General features: G+C 42.1%; 1 protein-coding gene across 2 annotated transcripts in view; it reads right to left on the bottom strand.

Moving 5' to 3' along the window:
• The window catches only part of LOC119116500 (ERC protein 2-like), a 97752-nt gene that overhangs the window by 50031 nt on the left and 24216 nt on the right, over window positions 1-23505 (bottom strand). For both annotated transcript variants that reach the window (XM_037241938.1, XM_037241931.1), the window contains 6 exons: window positions 20387-20524; window positions 18153-18341; window positions 14314-14355; window positions 13546-13739; window positions 9667-9760; window positions 3997-4157 (listed from right to left, as the gene is read on the bottom strand). In XM_037241938.1, coding sequence (XP_037097833.1) covers window positions 3997-4157; window positions 9667-9760; window positions 13546-13739; window positions 14314-14355; window positions 18153-18341; window positions 20387-20524 — 818 coding nt within the window. The remainder of the gene's footprint in view (window positions 1-3996; window positions 4158-9666; window positions 9761-13545; window positions 13740-14313; window positions 14356-18152; window positions 18342-20386; window positions 20525-23505) is intronic.

Raw genomic sequence — 23505 nt, forward strand, 5'->3', positions numbered from 1 at the left:
CAGTGTGAAGTCGTAAAATAAAAGAGGCGATTCTACGCAAAATCTACTTGATTCTCTTTAGTTCCCAAATATCAGCTTTGATGTGTCACCCACGCAACAACTCTGCACCCTATTATGGAAATGTTTCTTCAGATGTCGAACCGTGCATCCTTTTGATTTCAATATTGCGCAATCATTCCAAATGATTAAGTTATAGAGGCCGCATGCATTTCAAACAACATACTTCGCACTTTGCAGGACTAGTACACGTCAGGAAAGCAGAAAAACAGGAATAGGAATTTGGGTGGGGGTCCTCCATTTATGACCTCTGCCCCTAAAGCAATTCAGTGACGTAGACGATTCATTACACGTGACAATGACGTCTTCAGTGACGTCTCCATTAAATGTAATCGAAAAGTGACGGCAAAAAAAGTTGGATCAATTAGTCCCAAATGAAAACCCAGGTACCACCTGCCCGCCGGCCACCACTATATAAACTTTACATCAGCTGTTAGTCTAATAAATGTGTTCAGTATTCATACATGTTATATTGTTTCCAAAGACTTAGCCGCTGGATATATTCTTATTTCAATCCACCCCCCCACCTTAAGTTCTCTTTTCATTTATCTCTAAAATTCCTGTGGTGATCTGGCCCCCCACTGACCAAATGGAGGAGGCAGCAAAGTAGGCCGGCCCTGACATAACAACACACCTAGCGAGCCGACACACATGTCGAAGGTAAACACGGGTGTCAGAGGGCACGGGAGCACAGACAGACATGATGAATGGCCTCGAGTTCCCACGAGGCGACACGCACACAAACCTGCTCAGGAAGAGGAAGGTGATGTGCGGTCAGCTCCACCTCATCACTGCAGCACAGAGAATCCCTTTCAGTCACCTTGGACGTCTCATCGTTGCCTTAACACAACAATCGCACTTGAACACCGTACTTGTGCGCGCCTCAATCACTACGTGTCCGTCTCTGCGCTGGCACAAACCGTCGACTGTGCATGTTCTTGTCTGTGTACTGTAAGCACGTTTAGGCAAGTAGAAGTGATTCAAAATCACAAATGGGAACACAATGCTGAGTAAATGTTGAAAATGTGCACTGTTTCCATGATTTCATTGCGTACTTGAGAGTGTCTGGGCCCTTCAGACAGATCAGTAAGCAGGGACATGACCTTGCCTCTACAGCCGGACTCTCGAGTGTTTTGGCACCGTAACCATGGCGATGGCTCTACGGAGACAGGATGTCTACATCGGGGATTTGAAAGTCATAACGTCGCTGTTGCTCTAAGCTTCATTATGCCACGGGTTGCTCTCACTTGCCAACAATAGGTCAAAGCAGCGCACTTGTTGGATGGAGAAAGGAGTGAACATCAAATGTGACATTGGTATTTGGGGAAATTTATACTTGGCTTAAGACAGATATGTCACTTTTTTTTAATGTCCTACTGACATTAAAGGGACAGAGTGTAGCATTTTTTTATGTTCTTTTTTTTTAAACTATTTAAAAAAAATATGGCAAAAGAATTTCTACCACATAAAAATAAAAATAAAATACAAATATTTATTTATGTTAAACAGTTAATTTAAAAAATAACCCAAAACATTTTCTACCACATACAAATACATTTTGAAAAAAATAAAAATCATAGGTCTGATAATCATGGGTAGGGCCTCACCCTATAGGAAGCTGACATTTTTCGCTATACGGATACACGAAGGAAACAAACTTAAGTCAGACTACAGCAAGTGTAAAAAATGCAACTCACTGTTTGTGATGACATTTAGAAATGGGTTAAGCGTCTCGAGTTCAACACCACGGCAAACTAAAACCACAACAGTAACCATGTGGAGGGTGTCACTCAAAACCGAGCAGAATTTGGTCATCTTTTCCAAGCATTTGTATATATTATCTTTTTTTGTGGCTAAATGAGAATGAAACTGTTGGATGGTAAAATTGTTCAAGGTCTGCCAAATAGGACACTGTATACAAATCTTACCCCTAGCTCTTTCTTGATCTGCTTACAGTGTTGAAGAATTTAAAATGCTGTTCCAAAGTTTGGTGTAGCAGGATGTTTATTGGTATAGCTTATACACACACACACACACGCACACACGCACGCACGCACGCACACACACACGCACGTACACTGCTTTTCTCATGTCATTTGCAGCTCCACCCCTTGTTTTCTCTCATCTTTCTTCTATCACTCCTTCCATCATTCCCTTACTCCATTTCCTTAACACCCTCTTCATCAATCGCACCCTGAATCCATCGTCTTTTCATAGACTATTCCCTCCCTAAATCTTCTTCTGCCTCTCTTGTAATTATTCTGTCCTTTGACACATGTAAGTGTGACGGATGCCTGGTTCTTTTTTTAAAGGCTCACACGACAACGTCTGTCCACTTTGATGTACAGTTCATTGCGTGATGCTTCTAACTTGTGCCACTCCTCTTCAAGAGACAAGTGAGGTGCGACAAAGACATGCGGAAGGAAGCCATCAGTTTTTTAAAAATAAAATGGGCTGCAGATGTGGTGCAGGCAAGAGAGAACAATTTACTTTTCGTCCTACAGCACTTACTCGGGACCCCGGCGCCAAATGAGCCACTCGGCCGACCCGGCTCTCGATACGTTTCATTACGAACTCGCTTGTCCAACACTAGAAGAACTCACTCCATGCAGCGGTACTGCAAATGATTCGTCTTTTTCATCAACAAATGCCACACTACAACTGAAAGAAAAAGAAACCTGGCACAAGTTTCTCTCCTGATTTCTAGGATTTAAATGTTTCAGTGTGTGCAGACCGAATCGGACTGCTGCAAGAAAACCTCCCCACCCTCTCACGTTCTCCCATTACTTCACATTCTCTTGCCTATCTGGCCTGCTTGTTTGTGTCTGTGCAAAGTTGAACCAGAGCCGTGCTGTGGGAATATGGTGTACGTGTGTGTGTTAGAGTGTGTGTGTGTGCGTGTGTGTGTGTGTTCGCCATACGCATCTCTGAGCCTTGTTAAAATGCAAGCGCCTCTCTTCGCCCCACCCGCAGTTCAATAGTCCTTTAATCCGCATCGTCGGTGACCCCAAACCCATGCTTCTGACCTCTTCATGCGCACTACATTGAATGCACTAAGACCACACACACAAGCACACACACACACACACGCATAAGCACCCACCTCCTTAGCTCGTGGCATTGTAGCCTGGCATCCAGTCCAAGGAATTGCACACAAACAGCACATGTAATTTTGATGTTTATGTCAGCCAACCATCACACTGACTTTCTTCCTCAACTATCTCTGTAGCGGTGATATAATAATGATTTAAGACGAGCGCCAGCAGACTATACAAGAATAATTCACCAGCCAAGGCAATGTTTTGTGAGTGTGTTTGCAATTTTACATCTAAAAAGAGGCACATCTTGGGATTGTCTCATATGTAACACATTTGTACTGCTGGAAACCTCTGCTTAGATGAGGCTGGGGGGGACAGATAGGAAGATAGTTTATATGAAAATTGTGTGTGCGTGTGTGTGTGCGGGTGTGTGTGCCTGCGTGCGCGCGTGTGTGTGCGCATGTGTGTGTGCTTGGCACAAGTACAGGTACCTTTTTCTGTTTATAAACATGCTGTCTCGGACCTAGACGTGCATACTTTCAGCTACACACACTTTCTATCCAACCCGTCAAAACAAACGCACATGCAGTCCCTCCACTGAATTGACTCGCATACTATATTGAAACATGTCCAATTCCACTTTTCTTTTTCTTCTTTTTGTCAAACACATAAAAAGCCATCACACATTTTATTGGATCTGCTCTCTGAACTTCCCTCACACACAAGAAAGCAATAGCTGATCCCATCTTTGATATCCTCGCATGACTCATGTGGACACTGTGTATCATTTCGTCTTACTACAATTTGGGTAAGGTCGTTTCTGTTTTGGCATGACTGTACCCCAATGCACAAAGCAAGTTCATTTAAAGTAGGTAGGTCGAAAGATGTGAGTGAAACTAACTTCATTTCCAGAATTTCTTCCAGCTGCTTTCGTCTTTCATGCCGCAGGCTGTTGAGATGTCCGTCTCGCTCACGCAAGGTCTGCTGGGTGGAGGACAGATGCAACTTTGTTGTGTCCAGTTCCTGTCGTGTCTTCTCCAGGGCTCCCATCAGCTCTTCCAGCTAGTAAAGGGCGAGAAACACTTTAGGTATAAACAGCATGGAGAAAAAGCCTCGTAAGCAACTATGCAAGGATGTTCATATGGATTTCATTTGCACTGATCAGCTAATGACATACATATATAAAATTCATGATTGAAACAATTGTAACAAAAAAAAATACTCAATAAGGTTGCCAGAATGAGTAAGAAAACATCTCTGTATTCCTGCATGCAAAAGCTAAATTAGTCATAATAATTTGCATATTGTTGAATTAATACCATGAATCAAAAGGAATTTACCTTTAAAAGGCTAACTTTACAATCGAGGTGTTGTGTTGGCTTTTAATAGATTGTGTAGGTATGACTAATGGGCTAATGTCAGTCAGAAAGAAGGCTAAAATTAGGCTAAATTAATGAATGGAATGTGCGGCTGCTTGAAAATGAGGGGCAGGTCAAATAAGCAGCGTCTGTTGTTGCAGCGACAAGTCTTCCCTCTCCTCCTCTTTCCTTTGGCTTGCTAATTTTTTTACACGCCGGAGTGTTTGTCTACTTGAGAGCAGGTGAGATCAATGGACGCACATGCCCTCCAACCATTCGGGCCCACTTGTCCCACCTGAGAGTCTGACAGACAGGATGTGACCTTAGGGCATCATTATCCCAACACAGGAAGATTGTAATCGTCTGACAGCGAGCGCGCTACAAAAGGACGCGGCACTGTAGTCATTATTATGATGACGTCATTGAAAAAAAAAAAACTACAAGTCATCTTTTCTCAATTGTGACAATGTGTAAATTTCCCGAGATAAGACATACAAGACAAATTATTGTTGGATGTAACATAAAAGAAGGGAAATGGAAATGAAAGAAGAAGTGGAAAGCACTCCACGGGGTGGGACATAAAAGAGGGAACGGGCCTCTTTTATGATGGGGCCAAATCGTTCGCACATTTTCAGGACGCTGTCCATCGCCGCCTGTTTGGTAGGTGTGTTTCACAGATGTTAGACAGTCTGCTCGCTGTTCACGCAGATCACGCTCGCAGCAGCCGGTGTAGGGAGAGTTAGCATCGCGGCGTACGCAACTTTGAAAAAGCGCTTTTGATTCATAGTAGTCTGGAAATGCACCATCTTGCTATAAAACTAAATCGACTCAACATCCCTGGCAAGAACAATTCATCCCATAATCTTCCAATGGTTAATTCACCCAGAAAACAACACATCAAAACGTCTAAAATCACATCAAAGTCTCCCAAGCACATGATAAGCGGGGGGTGTTGATAAACGGCTAGCTTGGAATTAATTTCAGAGTTTGATGTTTTGTTTGAAAAGCTCCATTATGGGTCACCCACGTCACGTACAGATCTGTCAGCCCGACATCGGCCCACCACCCAGACTAGTCCCTTGTGTCACAATCACATCATTAATAAGGAATACAATGCATTTTAGCGAAATTAGCGAGCTAATCGGCTTAGCGGCGAGCCTGTGCGTGCTAATTTAGCTCAACTTCAAGGGAAAGCCTCACAGCCTGGCTAAGGCTTACTGAGACCGGCTAAGCTGATTGAGGGGCTCAGAGGTACGGGCCCAATCCCCCTTGTCCGATTGCGTCGGTGTTGATGGTTCAAAGGCCTGGTTCAAATGCCACACCGGGGGAGCGGATAGCGGGAGGACGGCAGAAAAAAGTCTGGCGATAATTGGGCCAAATGAGTTAAGATGGCAGATGGGTGAGAAGGAGGCTTCGGTTGATGGCCACAGGAGACCCAGTAAGTCTCCACAGAGGGTGTGAAGAAAAGTCACCCAGAGCATTAGCCATGCTCCATTTCAGCCAGTCAGCCTGATGGAAGACTTTCACCGCATTACACATCATGAGACTGATTACTTTGAGACACAGAGGAGAAGAAAGAATATTTCGAATGTGAGAATTGTGCCAAGATCAGGTGATGTTTTAGCAAACCGTTATTAGACTGGGCCACCGTGGGACTGCATGTTCTCATGTAGCCTCCATCTTGATGATATCATGGCGGCTCACAGTGTTGACGTCAGCGAGCGGCGAACATCATGGCCACAGAGTGGCTTGAGCACTGAGCTAAATGGTTATCTTTTGTTGGGGAGACAGCATGACTGCTCGATTCTGGCTCAGTAGGCATCAAGTCCATTCATCGGTATGACAGCACAATGGCTCAGTATGTTCTTTGCATGTAGGGGCCCGATTATTTTGGAGGCGTTTCTCACTTCACATGGGGGGGAAAAATGACTTGGTGCGTGTGAAAAGTCCCAGCACCGTATTTATAATGTTTGTTCCCACCTGTCACCAAAGCTTGTTTGCTAAACTTGTTGGAATGAGACTAGTGCTGTCCTAACTAAGCCTTGTTGCATAAACTCTCGTGAATAAAACTAACCAAATAACCAAAACAAAACAAAAATATGAAAAAGATATTTTGAAAATGATGGAAAAAACAACTTTTTTTAAATTAAATATTAAAAAAAATTATAAATTATTGAAACCACATTTTATATTTACAAACGTAACAATTGTAGCAAACATTTTTTACTTTGGATTCGGAGCCCCGGACTTCCAGCGCTGAGGAAATTAACTGGAAATTAAGCATGAAAGGGGTATTAACTGCATTAGACATTTGTAAACTGAGTTCAACTTTTTTTCTGCTTCAACTACCCATACTTTTCTTTTAGACTTCTCTTGTCAATGTTTGTCTTTCTCTGTGTGTGAGCAAAGAGGTATTCGACTCCACCGCAAAAATGTTAGCTGCAGCTGAAACCGCTGGTGGCTCCCGTCTTTCTTATGGCACTTATAACTAATGTGAGGTCATTCTCATTCAGATGCGCACACACACACACACACGCATACACGCACGCACACGCACACGCACACACACACACACACACACACAAGGGCGAAACACTCATTCAACCCGTTTCTTGACTTCCCAGCAGACAACGATTGCAGACACATCTGCAAAACAACCAACCAGCTATCAATCACCAAAAGAAATTGCAGAACATGCAATCTTTAAGTCTGAAACGACGATACAAAGACAAAAAAATTAATTTCTTAACACATTTATGTCCTTAATTACTTTGATAAATTGCATGCTCCGAACTCAGTGTGAACAATTTGGGCTAGGTCTGTTTCTGGTTCAGCAAGACTATTTTCCCAGTGCACAACTATTTTGTATTTTGTGCCACCACCGACTAAATAAAATTGAATAAATTCAACACACTATTTTTTTCACCGCAGTTGTTGTGCCCGTCTACAAAAGAGGGGGTGAAACTTGTCCGTGAAAGATAACTCAGCTGGCACAGACAGGTTATAATCACTGTGGTAAAAATACGTGACGTCAAAGCTTGTGCAGTGAGAACGCAAAACTGTCAACAAAACTTGTTCACTCTCTATGTGTTAAAGCTTTCCATGAATGTCATGATGTGTAATTATTATTGAATGAAATAGCTTGCGAATAATTAAAAATAGATGATCGAAAAACTAACTGCGTGAATTCAATTTCAAATTGCATAACCGCATCATCACACAGGATGCAAACATAACTATGTCCTATTTGGAATGTGTGGGCAGCTTCCCTTTAGCGTTAACCCCATCCTGCCTGCAGTTACACACGTTAGCCACATGGGGGTGTATCTCATAAGCTGAGTGGCAAGATGATTTTATTGATGAGTTTGGATGTCAAGTGATGACGGCGAGGGTGTTTTATTTCTAAATAGTCAACACTTTCCTATACCGTAAGCCCATGACAAAATCATTTTGTTAAATCATAAGAGAAATGAAATACAAAGAGAAGCAATTCAATTCAGATTTAAAACTAAGGATGATCTTTTTGGACTTCCATATCAGTGCTCACTAAAAAATGCAGAGCAGGTGTGTATTTTACGTGCGTGTGTATGTGCGCGTGTGTGTGGCCTCTACAACACCCGTGTTGAGTCGGAAAAGGATCACTCTCCACATAGGCTGATGGAACTGTGAAAGAAAACACTGAACAGAAATAATAAACCCAGAGTTTCTCTCGCCCACTTTCAATTTTAGGTTGGGGGGGTCTCGCCTTGGAGTTCACACGTTCACGCTGCAGAATAGCCGTGCCGTAATTGGGTCACGTGGGTATAGAGCCGCAGCCAACCCAAACGTCTGTTGCAAAGCACTTGTGAATATTTTTGTGTTACATGAGCGATGTTATGTCAGGTCACAGTTTATACAACCACTTACGGAGAACCAATTGCAATTCTTCGGACTCAAATCGTAGGACACCCAAACGAAGTAAATAAGTCATATGGTGATACTGACAGCAGCAATGGGATTCTCCCCGCGGGTGATGAGAACAGTGCCAAGCGGGGCAAATCGCAAGCGGAAACTTGTTGCTCGTCACGTCAGCACCACACAGCTGGAGGTGAGCGACAAACCCCTTGCGCACACGCACAGAGGAAGCCTGTGTGCGTCAGCCCCGCAGCACTGTAATTGGACATGACAGACGGCCAGTAATTCGATGCAACAGAATCAACAAGTGCTGCTCTGACCCCGCCCAGCAGAGATATGCGCACACACATTTGGACGAAACGAATACACCCCTCCAAGCCCCCTACTGAGAAGGTGCTGCTGTTGCTGCTGCTGCTGCTGGGATCCAAAACTCCCACCTCAGAGCGAATATCTGTCCATCCTCTCTGTGTTGTGGGACTTTTATTAGCTATGAGAGAATACCGCTGTCATTCAAGGATACACCGACAAGTACTGGTATATTGGTGTTGGGGGGAGGGGGGGAGAAGAAATGGATGGATAATTGGCTCTACAGCACCAGTCATCACCCAGGTCCCTAAGGAAAGGTCATTATAGAGTCTGACCCTTTCTGGTGGGATGGAGGGCTTATAATCATTACAATAAACCGACAGGGAGTGAGAAAATGCAAACTTCCAGCAGCTGTGTACACTGCCCCAGAAAGCACACAATCACACATATTACATATACACAAATTTTTCACATATACTATACACATTCAGTGGCGTGTTGCTTTAAGTATGTGGGTAATGATTATTGGGAATGTGACAGGTGCATAGACTATGAAAAGAAGAAAGTTGAGAAAGATCACACCCGTCTTTTACAGTAAAAAAGTAATACAAGGCCACCACTTTGGGAGCCTGACGTGAACACTTCGGAAGTGTGCCTCCTTGGTGTTGACTGAGTGCAGAGTGGAGCGATAGAGATGATGAAGCAGAGAGACGGTATCGCTTTATCCCACATAAACTCTCCTGCATGGATGGGAAAGCGGGAAGGTGGAGGCGCGGCCCAGTTTGTTTGTGCTTATCCTTGGGCATGTTGTGTTCCACATGAATGCGGAGATAAATGTAGAGCAGTCGCAGTGAAATGGGGAAGCAACATTGGGGTTCCGATAGAGCACAAGGAAAAGAAATGCAAAACAGTAGAGTGTTCTGACACGTGTACAAAAAAAGTAGGCGTGATGAAAACATAAATGACAGGGCAAAGTATCTCCAACACATGCAATTATTTTGATATTTCCAAACCTGCGACAAAGAGTGTGGATGTCCATCAAGTTGCGCATCCCTCCTTACTTCGCCAGGCACTGTCTGTTTTTGAATAAGAGGGGACTTGATTTGCCTTGAGAAAAAAAAAAAAAGAATTATAAAAATTGAGAGTTGCTAATATAATTCCTACCATGATCATTGAAGCAAACTTTTTATGACAGGGTCACACGAGGCAAAAATAAACAACCACTGCAAATGTGTGACTCATGGCAGGCAAGCTGAGTGATGGAGTTGAGGCATGCGTGTAAATCTGTCAACTGCAAAGCACATGGACACAAAGTACACAGAAGATGATGAAACAATTTTTTTTCATTTACCACTTAATTAATGATTTATTTCAACTTTTAACACATATCGAACATCCCATTCCAACATATAGGTAGCAAAAGTCTAATAAAAAATAAAAAACCATGTTTGGTACTTGTATTTTTGGGAAGTAAAAGGTGGAAAGGCAAGAAAGCTGACAGTGACAAATTAGCGTAAGAGAACTCTCCGGCACTGTAAACAAGCTGTGAGCAAGCAGCTGCTAAAATGTGCCACATTATTATTCCACATCCATGCTGGCGTGTTGATTTTGGATCAGCGCTACAAGCTGCCCCCACATGTGAGCAAATATTTGCTGTCATTTCACCCAAAATGTTGCTTGTGTGTGTCCAACATGTGAGTGATGTCGGCGAGTGATTCATTTCAATACGCTTAAAAAAAGATGATGAAAACATGGAACACACACTCAGCTGGCACAAACACACACAAATTCACTGAATATGGACTAAAAGCAATTTAGTTCATTAACCAGGCGCACGATACATTCTAGATATTGAGTTTCCATCTTTTCCAGGGCAGTGCTATCATTAATTCACACCTAACTATTGTTGAATGATTTTGATGTGCAGGAACTTGAGAGCTCTGACCTGAACACCTTTGGGATAAACCACAAGAGTGACGGTGTCTCTGATCTCAGAGCTGATATTCGAGATAAAAAAAATCCCACAGACACACTCTGACATTTCAAAGAAGAGTGGAAGCAATTATAACAGTGACCTCCAGATTTTTTTCCATTCTTAGTTCATATCATTGTCAGGTGTCCCAATATTTTTGTTTCCATATAATGTAGACACAGAGAAGATCATTAGATGAATAAGTCTGTCTCTACCAGACTACTACTCTAATGACATCACACTCGGTCAAGCACATGTTGCAATATTTTCTTTTGTTATGCGTCTACAACTGTGCAATACTTGAATACTCACCTGTTTCCATCTTTGCACAATACAACGTTTTCTTTTTTATTTGCATAAACTGAAGTAGTATTACTCCTAAGCTCATATACACTAAAAGTCCGTTTTTGGAACAGGGCCATCCTGTGAGTAGCAAAAATCTGCATGTAATGGAAGCACGTTTAAATGCATTGAAAAGAAAAAAAAAAGTGACAAATAATTATTCAAAAAAGAAAATGAAAAACCTACATGAAGGCCAAACAAAAGATAAAAATATTGGGGAGTTGTTGTTTTTTTTTTTTTAAATCTGCAAACAGGCAGAGGGGGAAACTAGAAAAGTATAAATTTCATTGCTCGGTAGTACTGTTGTGTTTTTACTGTGCATATGAAAATTAACATCTCAAATCAAACCTAACCTTTTTATTAAAAAGTTCATTTTGAGTCTTGCATTTCCTCCTACTACCCACAAAAATAACACACTCATTCCAGTATCTCCTTTAATTGTCACGAAGTATACGCACATCCTCCATCAAGAGAAGGAATTCGTTTCCACCGCAACGTATCCGTGTATGTTTGCATAAGCTCGGAGGCGTGTCCACTGAGAAGTTGCTGGCCATGAGGGCATATCAGCTCTCACGCTGCTACCGGCGCAGGTGTGCAAACCCGCAGACATGCTGGTGTCTTTTGATAGCTAATACAGTGCCATCAAAACCATCCGGGCAAGGTTGATGAGGTATAAAAGTGTGAGTAAGAGTATCAGGGCTGCATGTGCCTGCATTAAAATTTGATGGCTATCGGAAGGGACTATAATATTTTAGTGCAGCAAGACAGACAGTTGTTGGAGGGGGAGAGAGAGAGAGAGAAGAAAAGCACAGTGCGTGAAACCTGATAGATTTGTAAGTCATTTTTCACATGTTCTTGTGCTTCTTCCACCTGGACCACTCGCCACAACATTGTTCCAACACAAGCAGATCCGATTTATTGCTGGTTCCGAGAGCAGCTGTGTTTTTATCTTTTTTTTTAAAGCATATTTTCCCATCAATCTTATCCCAAAGTCTTTATTGAAATGTGTTTTATTGGTCTGAACTGCTTCTTGGGTTGACAAAAACAAAGTAACCCACCAAGATAATCCTCAATCATTAACAATTGTATTATATAAAATATAATATAAATAAAATGACTCAGATATAATTTGAAGACTCCAAGTTCCAAAAGGTTTGTGGCCCACTTAGTTGTAAGACGTTTGGAATGCGCGAGGACTGATTATATTGTGTAAACGTGCAGAAAATATGTGCAAATATCGCTGTGAAAGGATTTTAAGCAAGTCGGCAAACATCACGGTCGCGACTGTATCGATGTGGCGTTTGTGGAAAAAGAGGCAGATACAATCTAAATGATGTACATTTTTCTTTTGGTGGTACCTAAAAAAAAAAAAAAAAAAGAAATGCAGGGGGGAGGAAGCAGGAACTCAGAAAGTTTAGAGTGCGGCACTTGGGTCAACACTGAAGTTTTATCTGGGGCATTTGTCTTGATGCAGCGCTGAAAGATCCAAACACGACAAGACTGTTTATTATTTATAGATTCTTTGTGGTGCTTATCCTTCTTATCGTTGTAAAAATACCACGTGACGTGTTGCCCGTTCGTGTACAGTACGATGAGTGAAATTGGGAAAAGACAAAAATGACTTGGCAAAAGTTATTTTATGCTATTTAGCTTTATGCTTTCCAACACGAAACGATGAAAACTTGAATGAATACTATGATGGCTATGTGTGTTTTCCTTGACGAGTTCAAAATTTGCAAACCCAGCAAATTTGGCTCCAGTTTATATAGATCTATGCAAATGTATTTTGGGTGTGGGTTTTACGAATAAATCGGATTACAGCGGGCCCATCTGCCTCCAAAATACACGTCAAACTCAGAATGAGGCAAATACTGCATATATGCATAATGCAAACCTCCCTTTGACTGAAACTCTTCCTTACATACCAGAGTGCTTAGCAGGTCACTAACTGGGATATACTCAGACTGGGAGTCTGATTTATTTTCTCAAGTTATGTCTCCATATCACTAAAGAAATGCTTCAAACTACAAGAGTAAATCAACATGCGATACGTCTGACTGTTCCCATTTGACACTAACTTAAACCGTGCTAATAAATTGTTCCCATGAAACAAGAAATTAGCAATAACAAATATAAACAAAGATTATCAGTACTAAGATGATGTCATGGTTAAGATCTAAAGCGGTACTTTCCGTTGTCAGCTTTCTTTTGCGGCTTTGTTGTGAAAGTGTCGCATCATCTGGTTCTCCTTAGCTCTCCACAAAAGTGAACACAACTTGTTTTGTCGTTTGCAAACATTCGCACAGAAACATTTGGCCACCCATGTGTGCACAGAAAGATCCCATAGCACACTGATTCCAATCCAGGGCACCTTGAGTACCGGGAGAATTTATACAACTTCATTTAATTTGTCCTAAATTTGTGACATATTCATGACAACTTGATGGAAGCATTTTTCAAGAGGAATGGAGATTATGGCCTTCAGATTGCTCCTTTTCAGATGAAGGAACTCAAAAATGCACTTCTCTTAGGACACCCAGGTGTCTTCTGTATGTATCTTTTTTATTTAAACACTCACCTTTCAAGATCATTTATTTTCTTCTCTCGGCCAGATCTGTCCACCTCAGCGTCCTTCAGCGCCGCCATCAACCTGGCGACCTCTGCTTGCGACTTTCCAGATTCCTCCCTGTAGCGAGCCACTTCCTGCTCGAGAAGCCTTAGGCGATCCGTGATGTCCGGGCACTTGCGCAATGTGTCCTCTGGGTTTGGGGCCTTGGGAGGAGGCAAGTTCATGCGTCAGGTGCATAGAGAGTCTAGCAATTGGATTTTGAAAAAAAAAAAATACAAAAATGGGCGTTGATATTTATTTCAGTGTTTATTATTTTGAAAAAATGGAAAAATGGATGGCCATTGATATTTATTTATTGATTGATTGAGTTATTCAAATAAGAAGGATGCACATTAATGAACATCAGTATTAAAACAAAAGTTCTAAATGTTCCATATTATAAGGTACAAAGCTCCGTAGTGTCCTGGCAGGCCAATACATGACGAAACAAAATATAACATTTGTACAGATATCGTGCCGTATACTACTATTGGTAATAGTAGCTGCTGACAAGGAGCTATGACGTATAAATAGAGAGACAAAACATTTGGGATATTATGAAAAATGATTGCAAATTGCTGACTTAGCAGTCAGTGTGACAAAGCTACTTTAACAAGAAGCCCCACAAAAAATCTCAGTCGAAGAAGAGCTACATTCAGTAACAGTCAAACGCACCTTCTCATTCAACAGCATGAGAAAGTTTGGGACACAAGAGGGACATAATAACATGGAACCTACCATGGAACTTACAGCTGGAACTGCGTCTATTAGAGCTGCCATCTAGAGGGCGAGATGAAGAGGAGATGATCATTAGCTCTTTCTTTGAGTAAAGTAAATAAGGGACAAATGACAATATAACAAAGCCATCATTTGTGATTGTTGCATTTTATATATGTATAGCGACAATGCAAATACAGTCATTGAAACAAAACGAATTCTGAAACCGCAAAATCGTTGTTTTCCGGTTTTCGTCCTGAAGCAATATTTGTCTCTTTAAAAGTAGCCTTTACCTCCCCAGGCCTGGGGATGAGCAAATCCAACATCATGGGAAGCGGATGTGGTGCTTTAAACAACTTTGAGATGAAAAGGCTCCGCTAGCAGCTTGACTGAGTCAGATCGCAAACATCTGCAGGGAATGTGTCGCCGTACCAATTGACTGTGACCGTCAACTGCAACAGCTTTAAGAGATTTTCCTCACACAACTACAGCATTTACTCGACTTCTTTTTCCTTTTCTTATAGACATTGCCACACAAACCACATCAATGCAAGAAAACGCTATTTTGCTCAACCCATACAAGGAAGTTAGCACTTTATAAATCATACAAATAATGACGGGATTGCTGACACTGCCTGACAATTTTGAAGTTCGTTGAGCTTCGATCTCATCTAACTCATTCTGATTTGAAAATTGCCTCTTACGCGAAACCCGGGAAGGGGAAAGTATTGCTCGCTCGTCGAGGAACACACATTTGCGCATCCAGCGACATTGTAAGTCCTTTTGAAGAATTTGCAAGTTTACATTCCGGCTGCTGACGACAATAAATAATCCAATTATGGCAACACTTCTGTCAGAGCGTAAATCTGCTGCCTCCAAAGAGTTATCGAGCTGCCGTCCCTTTTTTGTGGCCCGACGCTCGGCGAGATATCGTTTAACGGGAATGAAATGTGTGTGTGTATGCTTTTTTATGACTATAAAAGAAAAGTCGCTCATAAATTCTGGCCATGTGACAGCCTATGTGCTGGTGTGTGTGAGGGAAATGGGAGGAAAAAATACGATTGCTTGGCACCCAATAAGGGATGGAAGGATTTTTATTCCTCCATTAATCACATCATTTTAATATCAACAGCCTAATCCTCTCTTAAGATATATCTAGTGCAGGACAATCCTTCCATGCTGATGACTAAGATTATTGTGGATACTATCCGGGATAAGGAATTAAAGATGCATTTTGGATGCGGGCAAAAAAAAAAAAAAAAGGCAATACAGTGGAGCCTCGGTTTTCGAACGTCCCGGTTCTCGAACAAATCGGAATTCGAACAAAAAATTCGCGATTGTTTTGCTTCGGATGTCGGACGAAATTCGGTTGTCGAACCTCGCGAGATTAGCCGAGAGGACCCGCATGCCAACTGACTCCGTTCGTTATTACGTTCTCGTTACTCTGAGGATTGCATCAACTCTAATCATGCCTCCAAAGGAAGCAAGTGGGAGCAGTAAAGCCATACTAAAACACAAAGACGCTCCTAAAGCAATGCGACACTGAGCGCCGGGCGCGATCAGACCAAATTAAGCTCCCTGCTCACTGACGTCCATTCAAATTTTGGAAAGTATATTAGGACTTTAAAAATATTTTCTAAATTTCAGCGACGGCTCTGTCATAATCATGCGACCAGCGCGGTGCAGTTGCGCGGTCGGCGACGCGCTACGGTTGCGCGTTCGGCGGTGCGCTGCAGTTGCGCGATTGGACAAAAATGCGCAAATGAAAAAATGCTTAAAAAAGGTGTTTTTTTTTTTTTGGGCTTGGAACGGATTAATTTTTTTTATTATTTGTAATGGGAAAATATGGTTCGTAATTCGAACGATTCACTTCTCGAACAGCCTTCTGGAACGGATTGTGTTCGAAAACCGAGGCTCCACTGTATTTTGGTTTACCAGTTTCCGTAGCGTTGTGAAAACACATATTTGGTGACAAGCTGACCTAAGTTATGTTCAGATAGTTGTCAGACATTCAACACAAGAGAAGCCGCATATCTGAGCATGGTTGGAAGTTAATAAGCCAAGCTAACGAGTCTACGTAGAACACTGGAGAAATATGGTATTGTTTTAGGCTTAGCCTCATGCTAACCCGAATATTGTCGGCCACTTAAAGAGGCAAATCCGCTGATTACAGCCACTTGACTCATTCACTGCCATTGACGCATATACACGTCAAAGGTCTTTTTTAACTGACTTGACATTGAATGAGTTAACTTAATTTCCTTTTCAATTTACAAACTAGGGTGGCTCGGTGGCGCACTGGGTAGCACGTCCGCCTCACAGTTAGGAGGGTGCGGGTTCGATTCCACCTCCGGCCCTCCCTGTGTGGAGTTTGCATGTTCTCCCCGGGCCCGCGTGGGTTTTCTCCGGGCACTCCGGTTTCCTCCCACATCCCAAAAACATGCTTGGTAGGCCGATTGAAGACTCCAAATTGTCCCTCGGTGTGAGTGCGAGTGCAAATGGTTGTTTGTCTCTGTGTGCCCTGCGATTGGCTGGCAACCGGTTCAGGGTGTCCCCCGCCTACTGCCCGATGACGGCTGGGATAGGCTCCAGCACACCCGCGACCCCCGTGGGGACTAAGCGGTTCAGATAATGGATGGATGGATGGATTTACAAACTAGATTAAAAACACAATGTAAACATATGTGTTTGATATAGTCCAAGTACAGTAATCCCTCGTTTATCGCGGATAATTGGTTCCAAAAACCACCCGCGATAAATGAAATCCGCGAAGTACGGTCACCAACAAGAAGTACTGGGCAGGCTAACGAGTTAGCGGAAAGATGCTAATTCGCGATCGTGCTAACATCGTGCGAAAACGGACTGTAAACGAACATTTGGAGCAATACTACATTGTCCTAAAGGTTAGACACGTTTCCACGTTTAGAAGTCTTATTTTGACTTTTAAATGTTCTTTTTAATTTTTAAAAAATCCGCGATGTAGTGAAGCCGCGATAAACGAAACGCGAAGTAGCGAGTGTAATATTCACAGCAGATTTGAATATACTGTGCCATGTATGTGTAGCGCCCCCGGTGGCGAGGGGTTGGTGTACAACAGAGAACGGTGTTGCAAGTGCGGAGGTGGCAATAAAGTACAAGACGATCAACACATCCAAACGAGGCATCCTTCTTTTTTTCTTTAACGGGACCCGGAGATATTACAGCGTGGGATCACTGTATTGTCAACCAGTGGTCCGCGGCCATCTAGTGGTCTGTGGCGGTATTGCAGGTGGTCCATGAAATCAGACATGAAAATTGATAATTGATTGTAACGTTTTTTAAAATAAAATTGATATATTATTTAGACTTGATTTATTTTCCAGCTAATTTTGCAAATCATTTACCCATCCAAATGTTGTTTGAGACTGCCAAAATAGATACACACAAGCAAATAAATAGCCCGGGAAACCCTTGATATAGTCTACGATTCGACATTTATTTATTTTTGATTGGTTGAATGTATTTGAAACGGTTCTTAGTGATTGTGTTTTGAAACTTGTGGTAGACTGTAGATTGGACCGTACATACATTCCACTCACAGTCTTCACTGCGCTTGAATCAACAAGCACGTCGTTTTTGCCCATTTGTTATATTGGTTTTGGATTATTTGGGTTTCAAATCATAGTAAAAAAAAATGAATCCAACAACAACCAAAATTACACAGCACTGACATGGACACTTTATGATGTTATCTCCCCCAACATCATTTGTTTCAATTGCTCCTCTCGGGTGCTGTTGAGCATATAAATTTGTTAAACACACACGTGCTCACATTTCCACTTTGTGAAGCCCCGTCCTCTCCACGCTCACACCATACAGACCTCTCCGTCGGGCCTCCGGCCTTGGTTTGGGCTCGGGATCGAGGGCTGGCCGGGTGACAGTTTCTGAGGTTGGAGCACTAAGAGCTTGTCCTTCAATTCCTGGTTGTCCTTCCTCAGTCGCTCCAACTCCTCCAGTTGAACCCTGTCCGCCCGCTCCTTCTGTTCCCGCAGGCTCTCAATGACTCGCTCCTGAGAAGTGAGGAAAATTGAGCGGCATGAGATTGACTCTGGTAAAGACCTTAAAGGATATGATCTACTCACGTGCTTATTCCCATTAAAGCCATAAACCATTTCATGTCCAAAATGCAAACGATTGTCAGTCCTGGGTGACTAGTCGGGCTCTCTGCTAGCATTCATGAATGATAGCCTCTTACCAAATGGGCCCAATAGCATGTTTTAAAAAAAGGCCAGCCAAGCTCATAAATACAAGTCTTAAATAAAATCGTCGTAAATAATCGCTTTGACAGCGAGAGATCAGAGCAAGACGGAGTATCGAGACAGATTTATTGAAAATGGATAATACAGTACTGGAGATCACTTCCTTACAACTCCACGCTGACTCCTGATAAACCAAGTTGGAATGTTTATATCATAATTCACCCCTGTTCTCTAATCGCAGCGGTACGGCTTTGAGCGCCGGCCCGAAACCACGTCCGCAGCATGGGTGGGTGAGCGCGTAAGGTGTGTCGAGTGGGCGTGTGGACTGAAGCGATTATCGAGCTGTTTATTCAGGTGTTTATTTAGGCACACGGCGCCGCTCAAAATTGGGCCTTTTACGATGTGGCATTGCAGCGTGATTGGCAGCTTTAAGCCCCCTGGGTGAATTGGACAAATATACCATCTAACTCCACCTGGCACAGAGCTGCTTTTGGAAGAGCGAAAGAGAGAGAGAAGAGACAAGGAAATGGCTAATGGGCCAGGATGAGATGGGGGGAAGAAAAAAAAAAGAAAGGAATGGCACAATGAGCGTAAACGTGCAAGTCCAACGTGACATAGAAACAGTTAGTGGGACAGTCTCAAGAGCTTCAGGCTTGGTCTGGGCACCAAAGCTCGGCGTGTTAATTTGATCCGTGGTATGTCCTGTGGCAAGCAGGTTTGTGATTAGCAACACTCTTGTAAACACATTACGAACCCATTGTTGACCGCAAAGTAGAAAATGCTTGCCAATGCTCTTCTCATCACAGCTGAATTCTATAGAAAGGAATACGCTGAGCCAGATTTGGGCGGAGCAACGTGAAAACAAGATATCGTCACCAAAGGACCAAATATGGTCAATTTCATTTTTTTCCCCCACAATTTGAGATGCTGTCCTAGAGGCTGACATTTTTCAGGAATCCCACGAGATTCCCAAGGGATGGGACTCAAACTTTACCTTTAATGACTTTATTGGGTTGGTATAGCATAAAGATTTTTAGCAGATGGGAATGAAATTATCCAGGAAGGGAAACACTTTTAGTTTTATGAACTTTGTTTTTGTTTTTGATGTAGCTGACCTCTAAAATGTGAGATATGCAGGAGTGGAAGTCAAGCTGAATGAGAGTAGGACAAGATTGGAGTTGTTTTCACCGGGACGGGACGGCACAAGATGTATATGGTTCGGGACTTTTAATTTTTTATTAATAAATTTCTTAGCATATCAAATGAGTGATTGATTTTCATGTTGATGTTGGTGCGCGACGGTATAAAACAGAAATGTAAATCGAGTGATGTGATGTTAGTAAATTAAGCAAAAAGCATTTTTATTTCCTGAATAGAAGTTCTTCCAACTACCAAAAATTAATTTACGAGGGAAAAGATTCTCAAAATGGATGGATAGCTAGACAGATAGATTCCCCCAAGGTTCTACAAAGTGATGACCCATGATTCAATACTCCCTTAAACTCCCTCCAAGCTTCCACTTTTAGTTTTCTCACATCTTCTGGTGTGGTCTATCTATAAATTAGCAGCCATGTGTCCATGAATAACAACAGTGAGTCACAGCAAAAGAAGCAAACTAATGAAGCCTTACCAATTTCCTTCTTAATCTGTGTACCTTGATGAGTAAATTTTTCCAGAGCGTTAAAACTCGACTGGTGGTCTCATGGTTTCATTTTGTGTGTATCTGACAAGCTGGTTGTTGTGTTATCATGGACATATTGCTGTGTCTTTAGTTGATACTCAAATAAAGTGGTGTGTACACAATTTTGCATTAAGGGTCATCTGATTTTTTTGTATTAATATTTCTACACGTTCACCTTCTCAGACAGGGCCTCCTCCAGCGTGGCAAGGGCCGTGTCCGTGTTGCTAGAATCGGTTTGAAGGCCTTGGACTCGATCCCTTAACCCGGACAACTGTTTGTCTTTGTCCTTTAACTGCTCCAACAGGTTCTCAAGCTGGCAAAAGAGAGACAGAGATAGTCAAGTGAGGCCCTTAAGGATCCAGGAATTGCCTTTTATATTCCAGATTATTGTTTTTCTTTTATTCATAAAGGATATATAAAAGTATAATGAGAAACTAGACAAGAAAAGCATTTCAAGCCAAAAATAAATAAATAAATGGGAAGCCGCATTCCAGTCATGGGTACATCGATAATGCTGAAATCTCCACAGCTATTGTACAAATAAATCTAATTAGACTCCAGACTTTGGAGTGCTGCACTCTCTGGAGGGCAACCAGCAAGCTTAATGGAGCCATCTTGGGTTTGGCAAAAGAGAGAAAGTAGCAGGAGGCAATGGGGGAAAAAAATAGGTCTGTTCCCTTCAGTAAATCTTGATTGTTAATAGCAGTCATTACACTTCAAGCTAAGTCTGTTGATTGGTCAGTACGTTGGCGATGGCAACAGTAAACCCTTCAGGCAATGATGAGTACATTTAACACTCTACCACTGACAGAATACAGGCAGCTCACATTTGTTACGGTCACTTTTTGGGTTCCGTGGAAGTACAACACATTCTACAATGTCACATATGATCTAAAAGTTGCACAAGTGAAAAAAAAGAGTCCTAAAGAGAGCACAAGATGGAAAATACTATTCCAGAAAGGCTTTTGAATACAGTGGAAGCATTTCAACATAAGTTCCTTCAAGATACTGTTTGCCAGAAGCACACTTGTTCATCATTTTGCTACCGACATTAAAAAGCCTTATTTCAGGCCAAATTGAGCATATTGCTCTTGCTCTTGGACACGGGTGCAGCTAGAAGGGGGCCGCAGAGGGCAGTAGCCACCCCTGAAATATGTTTCCCAGCCCCCCAGGTGCCAGGCTAGGGTATTTGTGTATTTTCCAATTATGCTGGGATTTATTTTTTAAATTTCCAACATACGGAACATATACATTCAATCATTCATACATCTTCTCACGTGGGTCTCAGGCGTGTTGGAGCCTATCTTTGAATTTTTAGGGTTTGTAAATGAGTTTGTTTGTTTGTTTGTTTGTTTGCTTGTTTTGTCGACCCCCGAGATATATGTCCCCCCCAAGAAAAACATTCTAGCCCCGTCACTGTTCTTAGATAGATCACTACACTCTAAATGAGATATCTTTGCTTTGCCCTTTTAACATAAACATTAAAAAAAAAACGCAAGTCAATAAAATATTGACCTCGACATTCCGCCTACTGTGGAACTATCTTAAAACCAAGCTTAGGTCTCAGACTGAAAGAATTTGTCATTGGAGTCACATCTATCAGAAAGGGAATGTGACATTTTGTCCCAAATGTCAGGAGCTTGGAATTGTTGACGATAGAAGCTTTTTTTGAGTTAGTCAAAGACGCAGTTGGCTTTTTGCCTCTCTGGAAAGTAAAGCTTTCCTTTAGGAGCTTGGGTTTTGCTGATGAGAATGGCAGTCAATCTCTCAGCGCAAACTCCAAACATGCATAGACTTTTAACATCAAATTGTTGCGCATGGTACGACACCATATACGCCTCGTGCTGTAGCAGACCTCCTACACTGAGCGGTTGTCATGACTACGCAGTCCAGACATTGCACCTCTACTTCTTGTATGTGTCAACGTGTTCTTTTCAGACAGCTCTAAGTCATATAGATAACAACTCCAAAATATTTATGGTGGTAGCTTTATCTACAAGGTGATGGAGGCACATGAAACTATTCCATTGAAAGTTGGAGTGGACATTTTGTGGAATTCATATGCCGCCAGCAGGTTGGACTTTCGACCAGGAGGCCTACTTCGAAGAGTAAATAGAATGTTAGAAAATATTCAAATATTCTGAGTTTCAAAAAAAATACATTCCTTCCTTCCCAAATAATAGAAACTGTAAATACAACATGAAGGTTAACATAATGACAATCTGCTAATCTGATCACTGGCTCGCTATCGCATTGTGGTTACAGTTTGTTAATAATATTGTTATTACAGCTCAGTTTGATGTGACGAGTGAAAAGCGGTTGAAAATGTGTTTCTGGCAAAAACACTGCGACCTAAACGCAACATATTCCAAAGCAGAACCACAAACTCAGTTGACCCATCTGTCTTCCATCCAAAGAAAGAATAAGAACTCAGTGGCCTCCGGAAGAATCATTTCAGCAGAACACTGAGGAGGCCCGGATGGAGCGTGACCACCATTGCATTACAATTGTTTGCACAGTATTTCTCAAGTCTTGTGGACCAATAAAATGCTGAACACGATTTGGTTTCTCTCAGTAAAAGTCAACCAAGTCTTCATTTTTCTCCACTTGTAACTGTTTATAAACATATAACGAGGGTTGTTCTAGACTCAAAGTGAAACATCAACATGAACATACCGTACAAACACAGTTTCGCATACAAACATCATGTAGCACCAAATTTTGTACTTCCCAGGAGGAATGTGGGTCACGCTGACTTCCGAGACTACAAAGTGACAAGTAGCCCTGGATCATGTACATGCTGTGATTAAAGAAAAAGCAAGCAAACATTTCGACAAACACACACACGGACGACTTAGTGATACAAACTGTGAGCAAGTCAGTACATGCATTCGAACGTGTGTTGTAAACAAAATGCTTCAAGCTGTCCACCTGCACGCTCGTCCCATCTCTGACCATCGCAAATTATTGAATCTCACAATCATCACAAACGCTTGAAAGCTTTCAGTTGTGACTTTTCAAAAGAACACACAATTCACTCCTAAAAGACTATCACCTTCTCAGTATGGCCTTCGTTTAACCCCCGTCTCTCCATCTCATCTCGCAGCCATCTGTGCCTGGGACTTGAACTCATAGAGCGGATGAAAGCTGTGATACTATGGAAACTGACGCCACCTTGTGGACAGCTTTTAATCCACCAACAATGCCAAGTTAAAAAAAAAAAAGAAATTAGAGGAACTTGGAAAGTGCATACAAGTACGGTAACCAAACGAGAATCTATTTTCTAGGGCCACG

Source organism: Syngnathus acus, chromosome 2, assembly GCF_901709675.1.
Source record: "Syngnathus acus chromosome 2, fSynAcu1.2, whole genome shotgun sequence".
NCBI classification, from domain to species: domain Eukaryota; kingdom Metazoa; phylum Chordata; class Actinopteri; order Syngnathiformes; family Syngnathidae; genus Syngnathus; species Syngnathus acus.